General features: G+C 40.8%; 3 protein-coding genes across 9 annotated transcripts in view; 2 read left to right on the plus strand and 1 right to left on the minus strand.

Annotated features, from left to right (window-relative positions):
• FGD5 (FYVE, RhoGEF and PH domain containing 5) overlaps positions 1 to 5,490 on the plus strand; it is a 90,197-nt gene extending 84,707 nt beyond the window's left edge. For both annotated transcript variants that reach the window (XM_050312707.1, XM_050312708.1), the window contains exons 19-21: positions 580 to 708; positions 2,360 to 2,508; positions 3,273 to 5,490. In XM_050312707.1, coding sequence (XP_050168664.1) covers positions 580 to 708; positions 2,360 to 2,508; positions 3,273 to 3,309 — 315 coding nt within the window. In that variant the 3' untranslated portion in view covers positions 3,310 to 5,490. The remainder of the gene's footprint in view (positions 1 to 579; positions 709 to 2,359; positions 2,509 to 3,272) is intronic.
• Positions 5,491 to 6,394: 904 nt separating this feature from the next.
• Positions 6,395 to 9,732, minus strand: LOC126638942 (basic salivary proline-rich protein 2-like). The gene is made up of 3 exons (XM_050313274.1): positions 9,406 to 9,732; positions 7,449 to 7,595; positions 6,395 to 7,357 (listed from the first exon to the last, which is right to left on the minus strand). Exons 1-3 carry the CDS (start codon positions 9,730 to 9,732, stop codon positions 6,395 to 6,397), a joined length of 1,437 nt encoding a protein of 478 aa, XP_050169231.1.
• NR2C2 (nuclear receptor subfamily 2 group C member 2) overlaps positions 9,663 to 21,365 on the plus strand; it is a 35,978-nt gene continuing 24,275 nt past the window's right edge. The window contains exons 1-6 of one of the 6 annotated variants that reach the window (XM_050312726.1): positions 9,737 to 9,870; positions 12,738 to 12,821; positions 14,050 to 14,149; positions 17,656 to 17,793; positions 19,373 to 19,483; positions 20,340 to 20,540. In XM_050312726.1, the coding sequence (XP_050168683.1) occupies positions 17,791 to 17,793; positions 19,373 to 19,483; positions 20,340 to 20,540 (315 nt within the window). In that variant the 5' untranslated portion in view covers positions 9,737 to 9,870; positions 12,738 to 12,821; positions 14,050 to 14,149; positions 17,656 to 17,790. Of the gene's footprint in view, positions 9,871 to 12,737; positions 12,822 to 14,049; positions 14,150 to 17,655; positions 17,794 to 19,372; positions 19,484 to 20,339; positions 20,541 to 21,365 lie in introns of all 6 variants that reach the window. The other 5 variants (XM_050312727.1, XM_050312729.1, XM_050312724.1 and 2 more) reach the window with 5 other exon arrangements.

Consider the following 21,365-nt stretch of genomic DNA (forward strand, 5'->3'; position numbering starts at 1 on the left):
AATAATGATGTACACTGCATTGTGTGTGTGCATGTGTATAGTTCCAGCTACTCAAAATCTGGATTTTTAAGAACATTAAGTACTTAGATCTCAAAATATTTCTGTGAGAGGGCAACTCTTCTTCAAAATATTAGTCCACAAATGAAACCAAGTCATCATTAGGTGATTAATATAAATTAATATAAACCCATAGCAAAGCCCTAAATATACCCATGTCTTGAAAGTGTTCAGCCACAAGACTGTAATTCACTTTTGGAAGCATGTACTTTTAAAGTACAAAAATACCCCAGGTCTGGGAAAAGGGATGAGTTTGGCTTTTCAGAACACAACTGTAAGCTTACTGACCTGAATAATAACTCAACTGCATATTTCCCATTAGTTACTGAGAACAAAGTTTAACTATAAAGATTCAAACAGTTAAGAAGAACCGTAATACCATGCTTATAATTTGTCTGTATCAATACTTTTAATGGTCTACTTAGAGTTTCACCTGGTTGTCTGGTGTGATGCAAACATACATAATCAGGCGGGAAAAAGCCTTTGGTGTTACAAATCCTGATTTCTCCTACCTTGCTCCAGGTGGCAGCCTCAGGAGAGGGAGCTACCATCAGCGGTTACCTCAGCAGATGTAAGGGAGGCAAAAGACACTGGAAGAAACGCTGGTTTGTTATCAAAGGCAAAGTCCTCTACACCTACATAGCAAATGAGGTATTGTTGAATTAGTTTCTTATCTGAGATCCCTTCTTTACTCTCTACAGGAGAACCAGAAAATGGGAAAGGTAGAAATGGTAGTTTCTTACAACTATCTGCCTTCTGAGATCTGGTCCTAACAGACTGAGTCCTCAGGGAGCTCAGCCACAGCCCTAGCTGAACCTTGGCAGCCCTTAGACATTGCCCTTCATTATCTGACTTCTTGCTATTCATGCTATTATAAATTGTCAACCAGAGTGAACCTTAGCATAAGTGTTTACAGCTAAAGATTTCAAGATCCTTCAGCATTCTCTGGTGTACTTGGTAACTGCCAGGTATTTTGTAGACAGATAGTGCTATGATCCACTTCTGGTGGGGAGGAGAATCTTGTAGTTTTGCAAGTATAAGTAAGACACTTGTCCTACTGGTAGCAACAGGGAAAGACAGGAGACAGTCTGCAGAAGTCAGAATAATGCCAGCTGTGTTGGTCTGTAAGCTCCTCCTTACAGCCAAGGAGGTTGGGTATCAACTAGATCATTTTTATGTGTTTTGTCCTTTCCCAGTCCCTTTTCTTATTTTATAATAACTGCAATACAAATAAACTTGAAGTAAGTGTAACATAAAGTTTGGTTACAATGGACAGATTCCATAAGCAAAACCATAAAAATTAATTTTGCTGAAAAAAAAAGGACAATGCAAAAACTTGTAAAAGCAATACTTGGTACTTTAAGCCCTCAGAATACTTTGCAAACATCATGTGATGGTTGCATGAAGCAACGTTATCCCCTTTAAACAGGTGAAGAGATTGAGGCACAAAAGGGTTCATGATTTGACCAGCAGTTTAGACCATTATCATCAAATTCTGTATCCCACACATTTACCTTACCTCACCTAACCTTAAAAGTGATCATTTCTGGTTCAACAGTAGGGGAAAAAGCAACAATGCCTAATTACACTTTGCATTCCCAGTCTGCAAGTTACCTTCTAAAAGCACAGGCAAAGCCAACATACGTATATAATCACTGCCTAAATACAGTTTTCAAAACTGCAGCTATCACTACAGCTAAACTGCAATTCAGTTAAGGCTTATTGTTTTCTTTGACTTCTGCAAAGCCATGTCTGGCAAGCAAAATTCATGGAAGTTTCTTGGGACTAAATTAACAATTATTTGCATTACAAGCTAGGAAATTTCAAACCAGCCTTTTGGAAAGCAAGTGAGCTGTTTTTGAGAAAGAGCAGATTTCTGAAAAAGTCAGTGGTGCTGTGAAACGAAATTACAAGGCACCAAAAAGACTACTATTTGCACCCAGTAAAAAAAAAAGTTATTGAAATAATACATACTCTCAGTAATCTCTGATTTGCCTTCTGGACCATTATGTCAAAGACAGCCTTCAACGTAGTGGCTAATTTGACCTGTATGGCCATGTGGATGATCACAAAGAATTGGATTTTCAGAAGTGGTGTTCAAGTTTGGTACTCAGACTAGATAAAAATGTATGGTACAGGTGCTGCTCTTGTTTAGGGAAGAGCCGCGAGTCCAGCAGAACATTCAACTACTGCTTTTGCATTTCTGTCACAGCAGGGTTGTATCATTTGGTTTTCAGAAAGAGCCCTCAAACTGTTACAAGCCTTCTCACTAAATTTTGTTTCACTACTTCTTTGCTTTCAGGACAAAGTTGCTACAGAAAGTTTGCCTTTGCTGGGTTTCACCATTGCCCCAGAAAAGGGGGATGGAAGCATGGATGCAGTTTTTCATCTCTACCACAAGCAGACTCTCTTTTATAGCTTCCGAGCAGAGGATAACAATTCAGCACAGAGGTATGGGGGTAGACTTCCACACTAGCCAGTGCATAGGTCCAAAAGCTTATTTAGGGCTTTCCCCTCTCCTTCAATTCAGAATGCCTTCATGACAGAGGAAGCAAGCAACTTTCAGAGTGTTGATTAAAGCCAAATTACATGTGACTGGCCTGAGTGACATTAAAAATCTACCTGGTGCTTTTAATTTCCTTCAGAAAGGAGAATTTGCTTCCTCCTACGGGTAAAGAGGAGACCAAGTCCCTAGAGTCATCTCTAGAAGTCTGTCACAGGTGATTACTGTACAGAAACTTCTCTGATTTATATGTTCAATTTATATGTTCAATCTTAGTTTTCTCATCAACAAATAATTGCTTATTTTTCTCCATTCTATTGCTACTGCTTCCACATAATAAAATAGTCACAAAATTTATAATAAAAATGCCAGCACCTCCAGACACACAGGAAAGGAAATGAGTGTTTATACAAGGTTTTGTTGCTTTTAAACATACTTCAGTGGTTTCATGTTTCCTATTCTAAGACAGCATTTATACTGTCTTTGAGACTTTACAATAATGTACTGGTCAAGACTGCATTAGAAAGCAAGAGTCCTAGTAACTCAGCTCCCCGCTTTAATCACAAAACTATAGTTCCTCATCAGTGGTGGGATGGAAAATATAGTCTTCTTCAAGCTTTATGTTCTTAAAATACTTTTTTCTTAAAATACATATCTTCTTAAAATGTATCTAGTTTTATATGTACCGCTTTTTCTTTTCTGTTCTTTTTAGGTGGATTGAAGCCATGGAAGAAGCATCCATATTATAGCAGCTATCATGCAATGAACTTGGAAGAAATTCTCAGATTTCTATAAATTTCTAGCAATCCTCTTCAGACTTACAAAACTGAACAGTGTATTTCAGGCCCACTGGCCACACACACTGGATTTGAACTGTTTCCAGTTTGCTCTTTTCGATTCCTTCTTCTTACATCCACGTTGTTGCAAATGAAAACTTCAAAATAGAGAATATTTATGGTGATCTTTATGTATGTACAACTTCAGCCTGTACTATAAGCTTCTCCTCTGACCTCACAGTAAACTAAGTCTAACATCAAGACCAGAAAATACATGGAAATACTGACTATGGTAAGTAACAGGCTCAGATTTACTTACTCTAGAGCACTGCCGTATTTCATTGAGTTGGTTTTGATGTCTACCACAACACGAGAAACCATGTAGTACACAACAAATGATCATTTAAAGCACTTTATCATTTTTATTGAACTACACTTTCCTTTTCTTCATGTTTCTAAGGAGTTCTGTGGCATGATTTATTACCCACCCATTAACAAGTGCCAGTATGAAATTATGCCCCACGTATGCTAAATTGCTTCCACAGAAAATGAATAAACAACACATTCAATTTACCTGGTCTACCAGCACTTCATTGGCTATGATCCAACGTAATTACTATCAATTTATAATTTTACAGAGAGCACTGTATAATTTATGTTAAAGGGTTTAGTTTCATATCACTGCAGTACTTTGAAATGCACTTCAGTAGCTCTACAGATCCAGGCGTTGAATTATATCACTTCTCTTTAAATACTGCATCAGACTCAAACCCAAAGGTTATTTCTAATTTATTATAAACCTACAGACAGTTTTTATTTAACATGTCTACCTAATAGTGTTAAGATTTTTATCCTCTGTTTAAATAGTCTATCTTTATTTTCAAAATTCCTGTTGTTTCTGCTGTTCTTGTTATGAAAAAAAATGTCATCAAAAATTGAATGCACATAACTAGCACAGCATTTGAAATACGCTGGGTGCACCGAAGTGCACTTGTCTGAACCTGCTCTGCTGGAGTGCTTTGGAACTCCTGTGGCTATACCTGTCTCACATCAGACTGCTGCCATGCACTACATCTCCAGGGCTGGATTCTCAGCAGCCAGCTGTGTTTGTGTGACTTCAAAGATGCTGTGCTGCTTTACACCAGCTGAGGATATAGATGTCTGGAGTTTGGGGGGTTGGGTTTTTGTTAGGGTGTGTTTTTTTTAGTGTTTGGGTTGGGGTTTTCTATAAAGAAGGTTAAGAAGTGGTGTTCTAATCATTGCAATACCATGGTTTTGTGTCCTGTATTTGTCATAATATTTCACTGAGGAATAGAACAGCATTTATGATTAAAATATATCTTTGTATAAAAATACCATGTTCAAGAATTTACTTACAATAAAATATATTGTTGGGTATTTTTATTACTTTCATTTTTCCCTTTCTTTAAGAAGGTTAATGGATATCTGAATTTTTGACCCTAAAAAATTGTTTAGAATTGTCTGTATTTGTAAAGGTCTATAATATATACCCAAATCATAAGGTAGTTCAGTTTATCACCTGCAAAAACAATCTTAAAGAAACAAATACCTACCACTAAATAAAAATACCACTGTTTGGGAGGTTTTTTGATACAACTGAGTCTGATCATTTCAAATAGCATATATTATCATGTGCAAACAGAAATTAAGTATAAGAAAAGTAAAACTTTTGATTCTTTAGTTAATGAATGAACATCAATATTAACTCTTTACATTAGAACCATGGCCCTGCTACCAATACACTGTAAATGTTTATCCCTCCCCTTAAAAACATTTTGCACTCACCAAAAAATAAGACAACGTTGAATAGAGTAAGATCTCTAACTATGGTCTCAAACAAAACAAAACTGCACTACAGAATGACGATATTATGAAGATTTAAGTGTTGACATTTGGTGACTGTTGTATGAAGCTTTCAGTTAGAAACATGAAATGAAGACATGAAAATATTTTGTTGTAAAAAATAAGATACAGTGCTACTGGACATTGTTTTAAGTAACGTAGAAAAATAAAAGAGCAAAACAACTGCAGTTCTACAGGCTTTTTCTTTAAACTGTTTTTACCTTCTTTAATTCCAGCTTTGCAGTTACTGTTAACACATACTTGCCTATTAACCAGTTCTGTGACAAACTAGGGAAGAGCATCAAATCAGAAGATGGTAGTGGAGCCCTTCTGGTGGGAACAGGATTTAGACTTAATTGTTATGATGATGATACGTGTTTCAGTCCACACTGCATTTATCTCCTGTAAAGCCTGCCTATTTTACTTCAACTTACAGATACGAATGGTCTCAATACAGCATAAAGAGCAAAAAACGAAAATGTCCTCACAACTTCAGTCCAACTGTTAAATAAATTTGACCAAAGCTAAGCACCAGAGACAGAAATTATCATAATTTCAGAATTATTCCACTTATAACTGTTGATTTCTTCCATGGTAGGTATCAGTTTCACTCTTAAAATTTACATCCAAAGTTTCCAGAAAATTCTATGCAAATTTTAAGCACCTGAAATGAGAACTAAAAAAACCCCAAACAACAAAGCTCTACAATACTAATCCTAATTATCCAGTTACCTACAATATCCCAAAAATTTAAAACACATGAGCAACCTTAAATCCCATTCTCATTTTGTAGTACTTGGCCTGCCCTGACTTTTGACTACCCCTTAGTCTATTATGTACTTTTACTCCCATCACCATGGCCAGAGAGAAAGCTTTGACTATGCCATTAGTATTCTCACAACCCACAAGTGCTTTGCAGTGGTTCTGTGCTTCCACACCTAAAACCTCCTTCCCTCTCCACAAGTATGCACATCTCACCTCTGCTCTGTGGGGAATTCAGTCTGTTCTCCTGGGCAGGGTACAACTTCCACGGCGTCTCTTCCCTCCTCTTCTTGCATGACAATTTTGCAGCACATTTTTTCTTCTAAGGCAACTATCCCAAAAAAAGGGAGAAGCTAAAAGGTCCTTGTTATCAGCAGGTGCGTTTGAAAATGGACACCACTAAAATCCCTTCTCCACTATGGCTGGGAACAATTTAATCCTTATTGTCAGGAACTGTGGCCTGAAGAAGAGAAGCCCTTGGTGGAGCCTGCTCTCCATGAGGAGAGGAGCCCTGAGGACCCTCGGTGGAGGCCTGAGGAGAGGAGCCCTCGGTGGAGGCCTGAGGAGAGGAGCCCTCGGTGGAGGCCTGAGGAGAGGAGCCCTCGGTGGAGGCCTGAGGAGAGGAGCCCTCGGTGGAGGCCTGAGGAGAGGAGCCCTCGGTGGAGGCCTGAGGAGAGGAGCCCTCGGTGGAGGCCTGAGGAGAGGAGCCCTCGGTGGAGGCCTGAGGAGAGAGCCCTCGGTGGAGGCCTGAGGAGAGGAGCCCTCGGTGGAGGCCTGAGGGAGAGCCCTCGGTGGAGGCCTGAGGAGAGGAGCCCTCGGTGGAGGCCTGAGGAGAGGAGCCCTCGGTGGAGGCCTGAGGAGAGAGCCCTCGGTGGAGGCCTGAGGAGAGGAGCCCTCGGTGGAGGCCTGAGGAGGAGCCCTCGGTGGAGGCCTGAGGAGAGGCCCTCGGTGGAGGCCTGAGGAGAGGAGCCCTCGGTGGAGGCCTGAGGAGAGAGCCCTCGGTGGAGGCCTGAGGAGAGGAGCCCTCGGTGGAGGCCTGAGGAGAGGAGCCCTCGGTGGAGCCCTGAGGAGAGGAGCCCTCGGTGGAGGCCTGAGGAGAGGAGCCCTCGGTGGAGGCCTGAGGAGAGGGCCCTCGGTGGAGGCCTGAGGAGGAGCCCTCGGTGGAGGCCTGAGGAGAGGAGCCCTCGGTGGAGGCCTGAGGAGAGAGCCCTCGGTGGAGGCCTGAGAGAGGCCTCGGTGGAGGCCTGAGGAGGGCCTCGGTGGAGGCCTGAGGAGAGGAGCCCTCGGTGGAGCCCTGAGGAGGCCCTCGGTGGAGCCCTGAGGAGAGGAGCCCTCGGTGGAGCCCTGAGGAGAGGCCCTCGGTGGAGCCCTGAGGAGAGGAGCCCTCGGTGGAGCCCTGAGGAGAGGGCCTCGGTGGAGCCCTGAGGAGAGAGCCCTCGGTGGAGCCCTGAGGAGAGGAGCCCTCGGTGGAGCCCTGAGGAGAGAGCCCTCGGTGGAGCCCTGAGGAGAGGAGCCTCGGTGGAGCCCTGAGGAGAGGAGCCCTCGGTGGAGCCCTGAGGAGAGGAGCCCTCGGTGGAGCCCTGAGGAGAGGAGCCCTCGGTGGAGCCCTGAGGAGAGGAGCCCTCGGTGGAGCCCTGAGGAGAGGAGCCCTCGGTGAGCAGGGCACAAGACTGAAGAGCACAAGGGCAGGCAGGAGGTGGTCTGTGCTGGCTGGGATCCCCCGAGCACTGCTCCAAGGGGGGGGATGAAACCACCACTAGCAGAAAAGGGTGGCTGGGGAAGCTAGTGTTTTAATTTTTGGCTTTCTCACTATCCACGGCTGTTTTAACTGGCAGTCAGTTAAATTAATTTTTCCCAAGACAGATCTATTCTGCCCATGACAGCAACTGGTAAGTGATCTGTCTTTACCTTGACCTATGAGCTTTTTCTGCCCCTGTGCTGTTATGGAGGGGGCAGCAAGTGACTGGGTTAGCATCTGGCTGCAATCCATGGTCAGCTCACAACAGTGTGGTAGACAGATATAATTATTTTCTTTGCTGCTAGTCTAGTTACTAACCTTTACTTGTAGACTATCTCAGTTTTTGATCTTTTTCACCTTCAGCATCTTCTATTATTTCTCTTCAGTCATAGCTAAGGCCAAAAATGGCCTATACAAGCCCTTTTTACTAATGCTCTTTTAGAAGTCAGTGTATATAAATTTAGGAAACTTCAACATCATCTAATACAATCTTGCTTATTAAACAAGTTCAGGGCATACAGTGTAGTTCTGCATATCACTGAACTCATCACAAACACTGCAGCAAAGTTTGTCATAGCTTTTTTGATGCAGCTTTCCTCACTGCACTTAGTGTTGCCAGTCTCAGTGAGCACAGTGGAGCTCCACATCAAATGGGACTGCACTCCACCAGAGCTCAGAATAAAACTGCTCCAAGGCCTTCTCTCGATGGCACGAACAAGGAAGAATGAGGAGACAGCCCCTGTCCTCTAAACTTTTCCTCAACTTGCCCATCAGGAAGCACTAAGGGGAAAGCAGCATTTCACATCTGGCTTCAGCATTTTCCATTCTTTTACTCAGTCACACCCTTAAATAGTATGTTTTATGAAGTTAAAAAAACCTGCTTCTAAAGGTATATACATATTTTGAGAATTTGGATATTCCTCATGTATTTAACATTACAATATTGAACACCCAAGACATTGAGACGTTTTCCTTTATTTATGTATTGCAAAGACATCTGTACATCATCTGCTTTGCTAAGTCCCATTCTATGACAGGCTGTAATTCATAGGTGTACTTCTTTATTTCTCATATCCTTGCCCCAAATAACCACTTCTAAGAAAAACAAACCACCCACCCACAAAAATCCCCCCAAAGAAACAAAAAATCAGAGTGCTGTGTAACTACTCAGACAATAGCACTTCCTGTCTATGTGACTGTTGCATTCAGCTGCCATCTCTTCCTTTCAGGAGTTACCATCCCTTCACCTCTTTCAGTTTTACTATTCTTCTAACTGCTCCTTAAGTTAGTTCCTGTCAAAATTACTAGACTCAAGGAAAACTTACTAAAGTACCAAGAACATTTTGATAGGAGTAGGTCAAGAAATAGCTACACAGTTATGACAGGCGGTCAACATCTTGTAGCCTGTGAGATGACAAGCACTGAAAGGTGCTTAAACCATCTCCGCCACACCCAAACCTGGCTTGCGCCTACCACTGAGCATTCACAAGCAGAACTAGACTCACAACCACCTTCACCGTGAGAGCCCTAATTAATAACACTGACTATAGAAAATAAAATAAGAAGTCGGTACTATCTGGCGGTGGCGTTTGTGAGAGCCTCCCTCAACTGCGAGACTGACTTTGACTGCACCTTCTGCGAAAACCAGGGTACACCTGAAATATCAGCACCACCGGCGCACAGAAGAGCCACTGCCTACCCATTACCTCGGGCTGCAGGCCCCCGAGGAGTCTTCTGAGCGGGATGTGCAAAGGCGGGGGCCGTGCCTTCCCCTTGCTGGCCTGAGGGCCGACCTCCTCCTGCAAAGCCATAGAAACCCAGCCCGGTCCGAGCGGTGCGGAGCTCGGGCGGTACAGGTAGCCCAGTAGCCCCTCCCCGCCACCGGCCCCGCCCCGCGGGGGATGGAGGGGCCGCGGCAGGGCGGGCGCTGGAAGAGGAAGCGGGGACGCGCTCGCGGGCGGCGGCGGTGGGGTCACGAACTCTGACCTGTCACAGGGCACGGCACACACAACAAAACACCCCCGGCCCAACATAGCCCCGGCTCCCTCCCCTCCGCGGGCCCCACAGCCCCTCGCCGCCCCCGCGGGGGGAGGGAGGGCCGCTGCTGGGCACCGCCACAGTACCGACCCGCCCGGGTCACCGCCACTGCACCTTTGGCGCCCATTCCTGAGGTAAAAACCATTTTTTAAAATTGAGGCAGCCCGGGTGGGTTTGTTTTGTGGGGGCCGGACGAGGGAGGGGGCACGGGGAGGCGGCAGCGGGCCCTGCTCGGGACACCCCAGCAAGGGGAGGGGAGGGGTGACGGTGGGTTTAGGGGAAGGGGATTGCACAGCTCCGGTATTTGGCTGGTAAGCGAGCGCCAGCCGTGCTCTGGGCTAGCCTACGGCTCCTGGAGAGAGAGGAGAGGAAAGGACCATTGCGGCGTGCTGGGTCGATCGGCAGTCCTGTGGCGGAGCCGCTGTGCTGCAGTGTGGGCCGACTGATGTCGGAGCCGGTCCGGTCGCGGTGAGCGCAGTCTGCTGTCCGGGGGGGGTGCAGGGGCGATGATTGCGGCGATGATCGCGGGACACGAACACAGAGAGAGAGAAGATGGAGTCTGAGCGGGCGGAGGCGGCGGCTTGAACCCGACCCTTTTACCTTTGCCACCGGGAGGGCGGAGGGGAGGGGGCGGTGGGTACTTTGCATACGGGGCTGAGACCGCCGCCATCTTACCGGCTGCTTCCTCATTGCCATGCTCAGGCCTCCCATAGCCTGACACAAAGCTATACCGGAGGGGAGGGGAAGGGGCCTAATGGCGGCGGCAGCAGCCCCGCCTGGGCCCTGGCGGGAGGCCAGCACCGCCATCTTGTGCTCAGTGCGTCCCCGGGGGGGTTCTTCTTGCGATCGGGGGGTGGTGCCGTCGCCGCCATTACAGGCGGGTCGCTCGGCCAATGGGCGCCGTGCGGGGTAGCGCTGCGCTTGCCATGAGGTCATTCGGGGGCGGGGCTGACGGCGCGCGGGGCGGGAGCTGGACATGGCCCTACTGCCGCGGGCGACGCGCACGCAGCCAATGGGGGTCGGGGGGCTGGCCCCGCCCTGCCCGGGGGGTTCGGGGCCGGCTGGCGTTGCCCGTCGTGTCCGTGCCAGGGCTGGGGCTGCTCGGTGTGTCCTGGCCGCCAGGACAACGTACCAGAGGCTGCCAGCAGAGCCACACCCGCGCCATGCCTGTCCCGCCGGTGTAGCCGAGTCGATCTCACAGTGTGAAGAACTTCGTTTCCTTAAAGGAGCAAATATCAGTAATTCTGAATTCGGCTTTTTACCATGTCGTCCTGTTTGGGCTGTACCCGTAGAATATCTCAAATGGAGTTTATGACTTGGTTTCTGAGGTTTCAGTGCAGCTTAGGGAGAGATTAATGGGTTTACACCGTGTTCTGGACAGCAGTGCCTCAGCACGTACTGAGCTGGCTGCCACGCTACTGCATTGAAAATAATTTTCTGGTGCTCCATGTGCCTCCTTGCAGATTTTAAGTTGCACTTCTTGTTGGTTTGTTAGGGGGATTTTTTTTTTTTTCGTTGTTGCCTTAAACTGCTGCTCAAGGCTTTTGCTGAGAAGCTGATTTTGCGTTCTGGGAGTCAACACCATTAAGAAGCTTGATATGGCTGTGTACGGTCTCTTGGCTTCAATTGAATCAGCTTAATAGCCTCAACTTAAGGCTGTTTTGGAAGGGTCAAAAGTATAAAAAGCCCTAGTGGATAACACCACCACCAGCAAATCTATCAGAGCCATGCGGCAGCAAAGACATCTTTGTGTCTCAGAAAGGTACTTTTATGAACAAAATATCTCATCTGCAGGGCTTCTTTCACCTTAAAGCATTGAGAAAATAACGTTACAACCATATGGTTATCATTCTTGCTGAATATAAAACAATTTAAGATAAAAGACTGAAAAGGAGTTACTGAACAACTGAGAAACCATTCACAAGCTGGGTTTGGTGGAAAGGGTTCCTAATCTTAATGTGTAAGTTGAACACTCGAATAAAACATGACAAGCCGTAGGAAAAACTAGCATAAATAGTTTCCATAGGGAAATGTGTTTTTCTGTTACATGTTTTGCTATTGTTTGCAGTATTTTTAAATTTTATATTAAATATTTTGGAGCTAGAAACAGATGTTTTCAATAAAACATCAACTGGGCCAGCATTCAGGAATGCCTTTTCATTACCTACACCTGGGTCAGAATCTGAAGTCTGGCCCTGTAATGAGCAAGTCACAATTAAAAACTAAATTAATTAATTGGAAATCTTAAACCACAGTCCTAATAATTATAATTAAAAATATATTGGAAGTGCTTTTCTTGTTTCTTTATCCTTGATTGCTTTGTCTTTTTTTTTAACCCCAAAGATTGTAAAGTTCAGTGTGCAGTCGTTCAGAATAGGATAAAATGATTCTGTGGTATTTTCTTCTCAAAGTGATAATATTATCACATTATAATAAAAAAATAGATAATTGAAAATACATTTTAGATGTGACAGTTTATTTCCCTTATTGTGCAAGATTACTCTAAGAATATAAATGTACATGGCAGTTTATGCAAACAGCATTCTTCATTTGCTGTCCCGTGTTCAGTGCGGGGTGTAGAAACTGTTTAACTGTAAGGTTTTATCATTCTTGAGCTGAGGAAAGTGCCTTAGAGATCTATGAATTCCACAAACTGCATCGGTAGTTGACACTCAAAATTAGTCTCATTTATGAAATTACCATCTGTTCTTTACAACCTAAATAATAGAGTGGAAATAGTATATTAGAGGCTTTATAGAGTAAGGGAATAACTCTGTGCCTCAGGTGTTTGAACAGCACGGTTCCAGTGTGCATGTCCCATATACGTATGTGTGTGCATGTATGTAGTTGCACACTCGCATCCATGGCATCTTGACTTATTTGCCATATAGATCAAGCAGAACTGTAAGTTACCAAAAAGTCATCTCAGAGCTTTCTTTAATAATGAGAAAAATCCCTGACTTTTGTGCCTGATGGAAGTTGCTGGCGTCTTTCCAAACAGGTTCTCTAATGATCTTGTTTCACCATGGCAACCAATATGGAGGTGCTGGCTCAGCAGGTAGTGGAGACTCAGCAGGTGGCTGAGGTGAGTGACAGATAATATCACAACAGTTGGTATATGAGATTTTGAAATTAAAAACTTATTAGGGAGTTCCTGCTGTTCATAATTAAGTATCATAAATGGAACAGAAAATCTTTATAGAGCAGTATTGCTTTATGCTTGAGGACAAATATGAAAAAAGTGCCACCAATATGTGTTTTGTTCGCTTCATTGTGGTGGCCCCCGTATTAGGAGTGCAAGTAGGAAATTCAGCATGAACTATAGAGAAACTTAGCTGTATTGTGAATTGTTAAAAAGACTAATACAATGAAATTTCTCATCATGTGATCATTAGATTGACTGTTTTGGACATGAAAGGTTTCTGCTTCTCGTTTGAGTTGTAATCTGAATCCACCACAGTGTTTGAAGTTACCTGTTTTACTTATGCACTGTATTCAATTTACAGTAGGGTGATTAATTTAAACCAGGTTTTATATTTTCTGCCTACACATGTAAGAAAAAAGAGCATGAAATCTACTTAAAGTGATATTAGATGATGTCTTGATGTATATTCACTGAAGCTTGGATGCTCAACAGCTAAAATGTTTAAATCAACTAATAAACACAAACTGTAAGTGTTCACAGCCACAGAAAATAACATGTTTATCTCCTTCACCATGCAGACTTCAGTCAAAAAATAAACTAGATCATTTGTCTGATTAAAATTGTTTTGTTTAATATCCTTCAAATACTGTGATTTTTCATATGATTACATAATTAAGGGATTTAATATATAATGAAGTGCAAGTGAGCTGAGAGATTTCTCTAGATAAGACCACTTTTCAGACACTAGTTCAGAGTTTTCTTTCGTCTATTGTAGTATTGTACTGTTTTTCATCTATTGTGCTATTACACCAGGATATTAAAAAATATTTTTAGTTCAAGAAGAAACCCTGTATAAGATATAAATACAAGTTTGATTTTGTTTTCAGAAGTGGATTCAAGATTCCATACTTAGAACTAATTTTTTTTTTTTTTTTTTAAATTTGGTTCTTTTTCACACTGAAAACCAACAAGAGATTTATCACTCTAGTTTTCTGTACCAAGTATCAGTTTGGCAAGCTGCATTTTTAAAAAATACTTCCAAACATACTTGGAAATAGAAATCTGTAATGGAAATACTGGCAAACCTTATCTTATTTTGGTAGAACTTGGGTGCTATAATAACATCTCAAACACATAAAATATGTGACATTTGTAATTCCTCGTGCAGGAAATGCACCGTGGTAACATAGTGTGATGGTTGTATCTTGCCACTGGAGAGATCGCTCCATCTCAAGAGTGTATGAAGCTCTGTGATTTCTTCCTGGCCGGTGGGTAAATAGAGGGCTTCCTCTCTTTATAGCATTCAGCTCCTCCTTAAATTATATGCCTGTCCACTACATAACACCATGAAAACTTTGGTCATGGAAAAACAGTTGTGAGCAGCATTATCTCATTAAGAATTCATTAACACTATGACCATGTAAATGTTGAATCATTTTTTTATGAATGGCTGGCTGTCTGCTATTTATTTTGTCCCATCAGATACAGGTTTTAAAACGAGTAAATACATCACTAGTTTTCTTGACGTGTGCTAAAATTCTATATTGTACTTACTGTTTCTTTAGAATCAAACCTGGCACTGGCCTTAAAAAATGAGAGGTTTTCAGAATACCATATTTTTCATTGATGAAAATTAAATGGAAGAAGAGGGTCATTGATCATGCACTGAATTTCAAGTTATGAGCTAAGAGGCTAGTAGCAAAGAGGATAACCCAATGCAAATATTGACAGCTGTATCTGCATAATTTTTTCCACATACCTGCCACAAACATAGTACCTGTGTTTATTGAGAACTGTGATATCAAGCACCAAATTCAGACTGTCATGCAAGTAGGCTCTGTGTTGTTTCACTTTCTTGAGCAATATTTAATCAGATTTGTTTTCAATGAAACTGAATGTATCACAGAAGTTGCTGAGAGTGCTCCAGTGCTTGTATTTTTGTACTTTATTTTTAAGACTTTTTAAAATTGTCCTTGTGATTGTTTCGAAGTGTTTCAATGCTGTTGCTTGCTTCTGCTTTATATCAGTGTTGTTTGTTGAATTTTTGCAACTCTGTATTTCTGTGGACATTTGGAAGAATTTCTTTACAGAAAGGGCTGTCAAAATAGACAGAAATACAAAACTATGTATTTCTGAACAGGCTGGGGGTGAGTAGTGTCTGCAGTTGCCTTTACTTACATTTCATGAGACTGGAGAACAGAGAGCAGCTAGGGGATTTGGAGGGAATTTCAGCAATTTCTCCTCATCCTGAACAGCTTTTGAAAAGCAGGAAAAATATTTTAGCCTTAATGCAAAAATAAGTAATGTTGCTTTTCTTAAGGATTTGTTTAGTACTGTGCAATATGTCAATGACTTGGGTTCAGTCCCACAACCGTCATAGATTTGACTTGAATATTGTTTAAGAAAAATGTATTTAGTTTTGAAGTGGAGATGCATTCCCTGTGTAGTGCCTTAAATTTTAATGCAAATCTTTTAAACAGAGCTGTCACCATGGGGAGGAATAAGGACTGTTTCCTCTTTCCAACAACAGCTCTGATGTGACCAGGAAGAATTTTTAGTAGTTGCTAAAGCTGTCCATCCTGGCTCCATGACAGCCACAAGCTGTTCCCAGTGCATCTTTTTTCCCTGTCAGAGGCTATAGAGTCACAGAAGGTGACTAGTGAGCCCCGTGCTTCCTGGATCTTGTTAATGACAAGTGCATTGTTGGAGAATTTTCAGTTGCTTTCAGTTCCCTCAATGTCCTGATAAGAACCTATCAAAATACTGGATATCTTGGTCACATAAAGTATTTTCTTGATCCTCTTTGAGGTGTCTCTGACATGTTACATCAGTAAGTAGTTCAGCAATTCAGATTTAGATCCAGATGAAGCACAGTGTGCTGGAAGAGGAGAGTAGAAACGCTGTTGTTCTGATGGGATAAGGTTTTGCTTTGGTTTAAAAATTGATAAAGTGTAAAATAAGACAACTTTTATTTAATATTTTATGACTATCCTTTGACCATTTTCTCATTTCTGGATGAACTTTCAAGGTGGAGTTTTAATGCAAAGTCTTCTCAAACAATTTTTAGTTCAAATACAGCTTTTCTCAATTTACTGTTAACTGTAAAAGACCTGGACATACCATCAGCCCAGGTATCTCCCAGAAAGTGCATATGGGAGTAAGGAGCTCCTCTCTGGCTTAGGGAGTTTGGCAGCCTCTGAATTGAAGACTGTTACCAGACGTGGCAGAGCAACTGGTGTAACAAAGGTGTTGGGCTGTTCCTTAAAACATAGTCTGAGATTTTCTTAGGATAGGGATATGCCAACTGCAGTTTATTCCGTGACAGTTGCCTTTGTATGTCTTACATAAGATCTTGTACTGCCTTCCTGCTAGAGCAGTTAAACTAGAGCTCTTCTATGGGGAATTGAATTTTATCTACCATTCTAGAAAAGACCCCAGTGGTCAGAAGATTCTATTCTCCAAAGAGAATCATTGAAACATTTTTAGATATATCTTACACTGTGAAAGAAATATTTTTTAATATATATTTTTTATAAAAGCCTGTTATTAATTTAATAGCTAAAGAAGTTAATTAGGAAAAATATCTATAGAAAAATAAGTCTTTCTGAATTGATTTGAGATACAGGTATAAAACCTGATACCATCTTTTTCATTGACATTTTTTAGCTGTTTCATGGGTGCAGTTAAAAATAGTTGGTCTGTGTTTGCTTAACTATGCCTTACTTTATTAATATTATAGAAAAAAAGTAGAGAATAAAAACTTAGTATCTCTGAAACTGATTTACACTTAGTGAGAACAGACCAGTGTATTCAAGCAGTACAATTACTTTGGCTTTTACTGGTGTAAATGTAGGAAACGTTTTTCTACTTGTTAGAGAAGATTAGAGACTTTAAAAATTCCTTCCCAATGTGGCCAGTTTATTATTCCTTCAATTTATTGCTCATATATTCCTTTCATAATCAGTGTGTGTAGGGGGGAATAAACTACAGAAAGTGTTGAAAAATTAGTTAGTAAGTACAGAAATGTAGTATATGTATACATATGTTCATACAAACACACATATAGATGTATATATATGTGACGGTTGAATCAGTAAATTAGTATGCAAATGACTATATGGCCATGAAGAAACCTTATTTATTTCAAATGACATAAAAATAATGAAATGTCTAGAGAAGCTTAGCTTCAAGCTACCAATTTTATATGTGCATATGTATTTTATGTTTTATATATACCTTTAATATCTATAATATTTTATATTTATATTTTATATATACCTATTTATTGGAAACTTAATATGATTCCAACTAAAGTGTAGAAACTGCAAAAAATTAGGAAAAATAAGGTATCCATGCAATTATATATATATATTAATAAAGAAACAGGAGAAGCCAAATTTAATTTTGCTTGTCTTCAAAATGCATCTAATTGCCAAATACTTGGTTTTAATTTAATGATAAAAAAGGTAGATAAATATATTTTTAAATGTATTTTTATATTTCTTAAGCTTTGTTCTGATCTTCTGTGTCATTTAGGCAAATCACTATTAATTTATATAGACTTCAACATATGAAATTATTGCTGGTGATACTTGTCTACAATTGAAGGTGAAGAACTGTAAAACAGTTTTAAAAGATATTATTGTTCTAATTTAGACCTTCTAAAGAGCATGTAGCTTAGTTAATAATTTGGCATGGAAGACAAGAAGATCATTGATTAAATGTGTCCTCTAAGAGTCTTGATTTTGTAAGTTTTGTTTTTTTTCTTGCCTAGGTATCTTTGTTTTCTGCAGCTGAATGCTTTGAATCATCCAATAATTAGAAGATTCTGCTATTTGTACATCTTTCCTGTGCATTTTCCTCATTTAACATGCAACTTTTGTGACCTGTGTAGTAAAGATAAATAGAGATGGTATGTTCAAGTTAGGTTATACTTTTATGCTGTATCGGACTGCTTATGGTACAGGCTATAGGGGAGTAGAAGGGTATGTTTTCATTAAGTGCTGTGTATTTTAACACCTCTGCTTTCCCAAAGAGACTTCAGTACAGGCTCCTTGATGTCCAAACTGTTTCTTCTTTTTTTACATCTAAAATGAATTTTTCTGTATATTAAAAAAAAGATTTTTCAAAGCAAACTTTGAAAACAAATGGACACTACCCTGTTGTCCAGTTGTATAGATTTTGATAAACAAATAATTCCAAGATTGTTTAATAGAGGATTCCTGATTTTTGAGCTTCCTGATTTTTGGCACGTTACTGCAGATCCCAGAATCACAGAATGGTCACTCTTCAAGTGTGACCATCCAGCTGATTCCTTATTCACCATGTGAACCATCTGTTAAATCTGTGTCTCTCCACATTAGAGACAAGAATGTCATGTGGGACAGTGTCAGATGCTTTGCACAATTTCAGGTAGATAAGGTCAGTCACTCTTCCTTTTTCCACCAATACTATAATCCCATCATAGAAGGCCACCAAATTTCTTATGCACAAGTTGCCCTTAGTGAAGCCAGGCTGGCTGTCACTAACCACCTTTTTATTTTCTACGAGCCTTAGTGTAGTTTGCAGGAGGATTTGCTCCATGATCTTGCCAGACATGGAGATGAGAGTGACTGACCTGTAGTTCCTCACGTCTTCCTTTTTTCCCTTCTTAAAAATGGAGGTTACATATTTGCTTTTCCACTTGGTGGAAACTTCGCTGGACTGCCGTGACTTATCAAATATGAGTAGTACCTTAGCCACTTCATTCATCAGTTCCCTCAGGACCCACAGGTGCATCTCATCAGGACCCATGGCACCTTCAGGTTCCCCAAATAGTCTCCAACTGCTCTCCTACAGTGTGTGGTTCTTCAATCTCCCAATCCTTGCCTTTGCCTTCTGCAACTTGGACAATGTGGCTGGAGCACCTTCTGGTGAAGACTGAGAAAAAATGTGAACGAGTAGCTCAGCCTTTTCCAGGTCTCCTGTTTCCTTTTGGAGACATCCCTCATTTTCCCTAGTACATGGCCAATGACATCTATTTTCTGTAAACAGAATATGAAAGCCAATGTTATCTTGCATGTTTAATTCAACATTTAACAGTTCTGCTCTGAAAACAGCTATGCAAGGCATCTTTGTCAAGCTTTTTCTAGGTATTCAGAGCTAGATTTGCATTATAGTTTGAGGCTCTAGAAAGATATGGAATAGAACAAGAAACACTAGAATTCAGTAATAGTGCCAAATCGAATTTCTGTCACAATAAAATACCTCAATATTATTAAAAGGGGAAATACTTAACATTTTACGTTATTTGTATACAATGTATTTTTTTCAAAAAAACCAATATTCTGATAATTCATTGAAAACAAATCCAAGTTCACTTAATGATTGTTAACATTTCCAATAAATTTAGATACCATGCTATAGGGCCATCTGATCTTTAATAAATATATGTCTTTTTAAAAGTGTTCAATACCTTTACAGTAGATTAAAATTCTGTGTGTTATTTACAGGTGCAGACTGTTCAGACTTCACTATCTGAATCTCCAGTGATGACCAGCCCTTCCCAGCGTATCCAGATAATTTCCACAGATGCCTCTGTAGCTTCACAACAACGCATTCAGGTAAAAATCCATTACTTAGCTATTACATTTTCTCCTTTTTTTGTCCTCCCACTTAGAGTTATACAAAATCATGCTAAAGTCTATGGAATACTTCCTTAAATTCTGTGAGAACAGTTCATTTTTGGTGCAAACTAAAATTCTCTTTCTCCCTCAGCATGTATGTGGTGATGACTAGCTGGCTGTATATAATAGTTATATTGATGATGTAGTTAGTGAGGAGTATTAACAGAGATTAAACCCAGCCTACATGGACAAATCTTCTGAGCCCTAGCCAAAGCAAATGGGCAGACACTGGCAACAAAACACCTGAGGTCATCTCCAAGGGCATGCCTCCTCCCTCTCACTTACGAGCCAGTGGGAGAATAATCTATTTAACATGAAGTTAGCCTTTGAGAATGCTGCACAGTGGGTTGTTGTTACTGGTACATAATATGAAGATGCCATTAATGTATCAGAATGTATGCAGTGGCAAATGAGATAGGACTTGTTAAGTATTAATGAAATACTGATGAATGTTGATATGGTTACCCTACCAGGCAAAATAGAGATTATGGTATCAGACAACTGTATCATAAATAGAAACTTTCCACTGTAAGAGAATCTTGAGAATCAGCACATGATACAATAAGGCTGCCTAATTCCACCTTTTGTCGATAATTTTAAGGAGTAACATCATAGATAAAATATGTAGGTTAATGTTGTTAATGACCGGAGAACATCTCCTTGGTGCCATCTATAAAGAAAAATCAGAGAGAACTTCTTTGTAATTTTTCATGGATATAATTCTGCGACAGAAAGAAAGGTTTTAAAAGGTAAAGTTTACTCCAATCATGAGTTTCTTTATTGTGTTTTACAGATTGTGACAGATCAGCAAACAGGTCAGAAAATTCAAATAGTGACAGCAGTGGATTCCGCTGTGTCTCCAAAGCAACAGTTTATTTTAGCCAGTCCAGATGGAACTGGTGCCGGAAAGGTGATACTGGCAGCACCTGAGGCATCTAATGCCAAACAGCTTATCTTTACCACCACGGACAACATTGTGCCAGGCAGAATTCAGGTAAATGTGGTAATTGAGATTCTTGGTTTCTTGATTTTTTAAGTCTGCATTTGCTTTAAGACCAATTGCAATAGTTTTCTAAAGATCTCATGACATGGACTAAAACTGTATTAGTTGTAGACTTCATTATACAATCATAAATTCTTCTGTTTTCACATTCCTCATTACACTCATCACCCCTCGTTGTCTGTTCTAATTCAAGTTCTAAAGACATAAGCAAATACTTAAGACAGTGCTTGTGAGAAGTGCCAGGATTTCTTAGTCTGTTCAATAATCACAGATATACAGAGATACAGCTCAGCTGAGCAAACTTACTTGAGTTCATACTTTTACGTTCAGTATCAAGACATTGCGATAACAGCTATTTAGAGCAGAAGCTATCCTCTGCTATACTTTTTTGTGGGTTTTGAGCATGATCTAGGCCAACAGGAACTTTGCAAAGGCAACAATATAAACAATAATCTACCCCAGTGAAATTTGAGATTTCCTCCTAGCAGTCTTAAAAGAAAAGAAAAAAAAAAAAAAAAAAAGGCGTGGTCTCTATTGCTACTGTTACAATAGAGAATATTTTACATCAGGAAGAATTATTTGTACAGAAATATTTTAAAAATTGTGGTAACGGTCTTTTAAATTTTATTTTACTATGCTTAATAGAATATTTGACATTGTAGAGGGGTGGGGTTTTTTTAATTTTTCTATGTTAAGTGGAATGTTTGCAACAGAAGTTTTGGAATCAAAGGCCTTTGGAAACTAAACTCTTTCTATAATAGATCTCAGCTTCAGGCTATCCCCTTTGAGCCACACACCTCTATCAGCTAGACGAGG

Source organism: Myiozetetes cayanensis, unplaced genomic scaffold, assembly GCF_022539395.1.
Source record: "Myiozetetes cayanensis isolate MyiCay16 unplaced genomic scaffold, myiCay2020 scf18, whole genome shotgun sequence".
In the NCBI taxonomy this organism is placed as follows: domain Eukaryota; kingdom Metazoa; phylum Chordata; class Aves; order Passeriformes; family Tyrannidae; genus Myiozetetes; species Myiozetetes cayanensis.